The 6726-nt window shown below is 44.8% G+C and overlaps 1 protein-coding gene across 1 annotated transcript in view; it reads left to right on the top strand.

Moving 5' to 3' along the window:
• The window catches only part of AMBRA1 (autophagy/beclin-1 regulator 1), a 173299-nt gene that overhangs the window by 36285 nt on the left and 130288 nt on the right, over positions 1 to 6726 (top strand). Inside the window, exon 9 of the mRNA XM_010842452.1 lies at positions 4 to 366. Within this exon, the coding sequence (XP_010840754.1) occupies positions 4 to 366 (363 nt within the window). The remainder of the gene's footprint in view (positions 1 to 3; positions 367 to 6726) is intronic.

Raw genomic sequence — 6726 nt, 5'->3', positions numbered from 1 at the left:
CGCTTTCCACAATCTCCTGCCCTTCAACAACGACCCTCTGCGCTGGGAAAGAAGCACACCTAACTACTCCTCTGGCGAGGCCAGCGCCTCCTGGCAGGTCCCCGGCACCTTTGAGGGCATGGCCGCGAGTGGCAGCCAGCTGCCCCCTCTCGAGCGGACTGAGGGCCAGACGGCCAGCTCCAGCAGGCTGGAGTTGGGCAACTCTGCCAGCCCACAGGAGGAGAGGACTGTGGGGGTGGCCTTCAACCAGGAGACGGGCCACTGGGAACGCATTTACACCCAGGCCAGCCGATCTGGAACTGTGTCACAGGAGGCCTTACATCAGGATCTGCCGGAGGAGAGCTCTGAGGAGGATTCTCTCAGGAGGTAAGCAGAGGCCTCCCGGTCTCCTCCCACGCCCCTTTTTCTCCTGGTGCCTCTTCTTCAGCCCTGTGGGTCTTGGTGGCTGCATCTGGAGCGTCTGGGACCCATGCACCTGGTTCTGATCTCCTGAGCTTCCATTGCGTCTTCGTGGAAAAGCTTGCTGTGGTGGCAGAGAGAGGATAAGGCCTGGCAGCCTGAGTCCAGCGACTCTGCTCTCTCATGTGACTCTGGCTCGGCTCACGTGACGTGTAGCCTTAAAGGAGAGTTGTGGGTGAGCTTAGAGAGGCGTGAGGAGGTAGAACCATGAACTTCCTCCACTCTGCTTTTTGGCCTCCTAAAAGGATTGTCTGTGCAGGGCTGGTTATCGTTAAACAACACAATATCCCAGAGAGGCTAGAGGGAAAAAAATTTCTGATAGTAGAAGAGAGCCGTACTTGGGACAGATTAGTGTATTGGGTCTTTGTATTGCTTTGGACAATTTCTTAAACCTCATCTTTTGGAACATTGCAACTTGACAAAAGGAAAATAAAATAGTGTATAGATATATATTGAGGACTATTTTTTTCCTGTAGCTATATATATATATGTTTTGGACAGTAAGTTACTTAAGATTTTTTGAGTAGATCTTCCAGAGGGACATCACCTGCAGATGGGGAAGAAGAGATTCATAGAAGGAAGGCCTCTCCATACTCGGCTCGGCATCCCAGGCAGCTCTTTCATGGAAGACACAGCGTGGGTGTAGTTGATCGCCCACCTCGTGTTCCGTATATGGCTGCGTGCGCATCTATCTTGATTTATTAGGGACTTCTTTCTGTAATTCTGTAAAGGTCAGATCTAGCGTAATCACCGACTCCCAGAATATGCCTGTTGGATTCAAGCAGCATATTTCTCTGCATTGCATCCTCTGTTGAAGCAACTGAAATTTCTCTGACATAAGCTTCTAACAAGGGTGGGAATATGGATTGTGCACATCATGTACTTGTTATTTTGGGAGGATGCTTTAGAGAGTTGCCCAGTTAATAAGTCTTGTTGAATTACATTTTTTTTTCCCAGCACTGTGCTGGGCACTGTCAGGAATACAAAAGAAGCTCAATACCTGGTCTTTGCCCACTGGCAGTATAGAGTGTTGTTGTAGAGGCAAGACTTATTTACATGTAATTATATAAAAAATGTAAATGAGCCAAATGCTCCATTGTATGGTACTGAGACTCAGTGTAGTCTAATTTCAGAGAAAGGGAAGTATCATCAAAGAAGGCGTTGCGAAATCAAGCCTTGAAAGAAGGGTAGGATCTGGAAAGGGAAAGACCTTTTTTATTTTAGGGGAATAGCACCTAAATAAATAGCCTCCTGAGGAAGGGAAGAGTGTGGTGAATTCTAGATAAAAGCGGTTACTTAAGGGCAGTTACTGTCTGAGAACACAGAGAGACTTGGTCATGATAGGAAAGATAGATGAAATGATTGATACTGTGCCCGTATGGTTGAGGCCAGTTCTGGATTAATATCTCCTACATTGCCGTCTTTGTAATATTTTGCTTTGTGTAATGACCCCTGTCAGGAGCCGGAGACTCTGTTCTTCCTTTTTGTCAAGAGGTAAGATGGAGAAGGAAACGTCAACCCACTCCAGTGTTCTTGCCTAGAAAATCCCATGAACAGAGGAGCCTGGTGGGCTGCAGTCCACGGGGTTGCAGAGTCAGGCATGACTGAGCTTCTGAGCACACGAGATGGTAGCAAGCATAGTACCCAACATGCGTCAGCATTCAGGAAGTGTGTTTAAAGGCAACCAGAAAGGACTGTCTTCAGTTACTGCTCTGAAAGTCTACGAGGACCTGGTGCTCTGGCACCAGTGGGCTTGTGGTTAGCCTTTGTTCATTCTGTTCTAGCAGAACAACTCTTCATGTGTTGCTGTGCTGAGAAATACCTGAGTCATTTAAAACAAACTCTACTGTTTGATAATAATTAGAGATACCAATAACTGAGAGCCTACTCCTGTGTTCTAGCTTTGCATTGTTTCTAATTTCTAGAGTAACTCTGTGCAAAGCAGGTATTAAATTTCCCATCTTTAAGTTGAGGAAGGAGAGGCTCAGAGAAGTCAAGCTTCTTGTTAAAGGTCACACAGTAGGTTGCTGAATGGGAATTTGAACTCTGGTGTGCGTAAAAAAGATTTTTCCAAGCTGCTGTCTATGGTGTATTTCTTAAAGTGATGATGTATTTTTAGGTGAACCATTTTTGTTTTCTTTCTTTTAATTTTTTGATTATAGAAATCTTCAAACATAAAAATAGAGAACATAAAAATAGAGCTCCCATAATATGCTTATCACCTGACTCCAGAAATTTTCAACACTTTTGTCTGTACTCCCTACCCTTCCTTTCCATCCAGTCATCACATAATTTTGTTTGAAAATACTCCAATGTGTTTCTAGAGCAGTGCTGTCTAATAAAATGTTCTGTATCTGTGCCATCTAGGATAGTATCTACCAGCCACATATGGCTGTTGAGCTTTTGAAATGTGACAAGTGTAATCTGAGGAACTACATAGGTAACCACATGTGACTAAAATATTAATAGTTACTTCTTAATAATGTATGCCATTTAAAACCCTGAAACTATTATTAAGGATCTGTCAAAATTTTTTGTAGACAAGAGGTAGTATGTATTTGTGGTTTAAATAAAAAGAGTTCAAGTATTTAGAAAATGTATGTTGCAGAAGATGAAACCCCTTGTCATCTTGCTGTAAATAATTATATATATGCTTTTTAGATTCAAAATACACAGATGCATGGTTCTCGTTGTACAGTAATGTATTAATACGGTGGTTGGATACATTATTTATGGAGTTGCTTCTTTTCAGATGAGCTTGAATGAGATGAGGTGTGTACCATGAAGGTTGACAGCCTCCTCAAAAATGAGGTATATTATAAAATATTTTAAGTGCACACCCATTAGAGAAGGGCCACCACTTCCTCATAAACTGAGAGCTTGCATTTTGGTGTAAATGAAGCGGCAGCTCCTCCTCCTCCCGGGGGTCCCACGCTCTCTGGCTGTCAAGTGGCCCTTGCTGGAGTTTCCCCAGCAGGTGTCACTGTTGGGCTGTTGCTGCCGCTGGGCTGGCAGGGACGAGGGTGTAATTGCTGTGTGTGCACGTCTGCTTGAAGGGAGGGGGTTTCTTCTTAAGCTTTATAGTAGGAGATAGTCTAAGGAGGCATGTTTTGATCCTTGCCTCTGCTGATACAATCTATAGTGTTTTCAGATAGTGAGAATATGAAGCAAAAAGGTGTGTATTTCAGTATAGCTCTGTGTTACTTAACAGTGATAACCAGCTCACAGTTTATCTCCTTTTGCCTGTGGGCAGTGGAAAGCAACTGTTTCTATAGTCTTGACTCCAGATTACAATTTATAACTTGGATGGCAGGCCCTTTGCTTCACCACGAGAAGCTTCTTTTGGGGTCTGATTGCCTTTGAGCTAGCAGGAGAAAATGAGGGTACTCTGGCTCCTGGCAGCAGGAGTCCCTATGGCCCTGAAAGGCTGCTATTAAGGAAAAGAGAAAATTATTTTAAATGGCATCTTAAAACTGGAGACAGTGTAGAGTTTATGTTGCTCAGCCTCTGTCTCTCTCTCTCTTTTTCTAATTGATGAGGAAACTTAGATACAGCGAGGGGAAGTGGCTTACAGAGGTGCCTGTAGCAAACATGGGAGTCAGAACTCCTGGGTCCTAAAGAGGGCACTCTTTCCTCCTCTTCGTTTGAAATGAATGCTTTAACCGTCAGTTTTCTCTGTGAAAACCTCTGAAGCTCCTGTAGATCATTGCCTGAGGGGCTCTTCAGTGGACTTTTCTTTGTAAGAAACTGGAACTCCGATAGCTCATTTGTGATTATTGTCACTGGGTAAATGTAATCAACGTGATGTTTAATAGGGCCACGGGAGAAACACTGTTTTAGTTATTTGCCACAGAACTGCGTTAATTAGTTCTTTTATTTATTTAAAAATACATATTTTTTATTTATTTAAAAATATTTTTAGTTGTATTTATCTGGCTGTGCCGGGCCTTAGCTGCCGCACTGGGCGTCTTCATTCTGGGATCTTTAGTTGTGGTATGCAAACGCTTAGTGGCAGCACACGGGATCTAGTCTCTTGAGCAGGAATTGGACCCAGGCCCCAGCTGCATTGGGGGTCCTGCATTAGCCGCTGGACCACAAAGAAGTCCCTTTTTCTCTATATATAATTTTATTTATCTATCTTTGGCGGCACGGGTCTCGTTGCTGTGCGGGCTTCGTCTAGCTGTGGCGAGCAGGGGCTGCTCTCGTAGCAGCGCACAGGCTTTTCATTGCAGTGGCTCCTTTAGTTCAGAGCTTGGGCCCTTGGTGCTTGGGCTTTAGTAGTCGCGGCTCCTGGGCTCTAGAAAACAGGTTCAGTGGTTGTGGCTTACGGGCTCAGTTGCTCCACAGCATCTGGGATCCTCTCAGATCAGGGATTGAACCCATGTCTCCTGCATTGGCAGGAGAATTCTTTACCGCTGAGCCACCAGGAAGACCCCAATTTTTTTTTTGGCTGCACAGCATGTGGGATCTTAGTTCCCTGACCAGGGATCAAACTGCATCCTTTGCATTGGAAGTAGGAGTTGTAACCACTCAGCTGCCAGGAAGTCCTCATTATTCCTTTTAAAGTGATTCCGTTAGGGAAGTTCACTTTTAAAATCTCAACAACTGGGGAATCAAATTTGGGCTAAATCTTCCCTAGCTGAAATTACTGCATTTTTTCTCCAGAAAGGTAACAAGGCCTTTTGTTGTTCAGTTTCTCAGTCGTGTCCAACATTTTGCAGCCCCCATGGACTGCAGCATGCCAGGCTTCCCTGTCCTTCACTATCTCCCAGAGTTTGCTCACACTCATATCCATTGAATCAGTGATGTCTTGGGTTTGAAATATTTACTATAAAATTTTGTGTGTTCTGAGAACAGATAGATGTCTTTTGATCTGTATTTCTTCCATATGATAGATGAAGACTCGGGGGAGACATTCTTGGTTATAAGCTTAGAATTTGACCCGGACCCTAGAAGGTTAGAATTGAAAGTCTTCATTAGATTTCTGTGTTGTTGTTGCTGCTGTTGTTGTTTTAAGACTTTTGTGAGGGGATTGCTTTGTTGGAGCAGCCTGAAACCTCTTGAGGCTTCATGAGCCAACAGTGTGCTTAACCCCTTAGTTTCTCAGCGCTAGTCACATGGAGATTCTCCTGGAGCTGCAGCAGAATGTCATTGATGGAGGGAGATACATGAATGGCTATGTTCATGGGGCTAGTCCTGGGTCCACAAGAGGCAGGAGGCAGACAAGAAATTAGGAAAATACCAGGCTTCTCAGTGTGATTGTAACATCTGCAGGGGTTCCTCTCAAGTAGTTCTGTGCCACTGACCTGAGTCTGCAGGGTTTCATATATCTAAAATCAAGAGTCGGACACAACTTGGCAACTGAACACAACAGACTCAGCTTATTCAGAACCTAGCCCAGAGGACTCTTTTCCTTTGGGAAACCTTCTCTGACTGCCCCAGATTATCACTTTCTCCTCTTTGCTGTTTGTGTCCGGACATAGAACCTTCCTTGTAGTGTCATGGCCATGACAGAGAACCATGTCAGCGAGCTCCCTAAAGGCAGTGATTGTTCCTTATCCCTTACTGTACCTAGATAGTATCTGGCACACAGTAGGTGCTCAATAAATTGAATTCACGTTGTTGAATTGAAGTTATATCCTCTGTGATACAGTATGCAGTGTATATCCTTTTTGGCTTTCTTAGTTAAAGGAGAAAAAAAAAAATCATATCACATCCTTAGTCTCCTGGAGAGTCATCGGCTCAGTGAGTGCTTGTTGAATAAACCAAGTGGCGTGACCAGAGTTGTACATGGTAAAGACACTGTCTATAACTTGAGCTCGGGTGACCTGGAGTTTGTTCTCTGCTGTTGCACCCCTGAGCCGTGTCCCTAGCCTGTGCGTTGCCTGTGCTGAGGCCTGTGGTCAGTCTTTCGCGCCCGGTCCGCTGACCTGCAGGTGGGCCGTGCTGACGCCCCCAGCCCTGCACACTCGGACGCTACTCCAGCGCCTCCTGGGTCCGTGTGGCTGGAATCGGCGCTGCGCCCCAGTCATGTCGGTGTCTCCAGCAGTCAGTGCTTCTGTTTTGTTTTTCTCCTTAAATACTCTCTGCAGTCTCCGAGATGGAATACTTCATCAAGTTCAAATTAGATGTGAAGGCTCTGGTTCCCATTTTTGCTTTATGTTTCTTTTCGTTTTCTGTGGAAAGCTTGCACTGGATTTGCTTGGAAGTTGGAAGTTTGGGGATTGAGGAAAATGGGTTCTCTCATCTTTTTTTTTTTTTTCCCCG

This window comes from Bison bison, unplaced genomic scaffold, assembly GCF_000754665.1.
Source record: "Bison bison bison isolate TAMUID 2011002044 unplaced genomic scaffold, Bison_UMD1.0 scf7180017864178, whole genome shotgun sequence".
Lineage (NCBI taxonomy): Eukaryota > Metazoa > Chordata > Mammalia > Artiodactyla > Bovidae > Bison > Bison bison.
The sequence above is the reverse complement of the archived record's forward strand: the minus strand, read 5'-3'. Positions and strand labels throughout refer to the sequence as shown.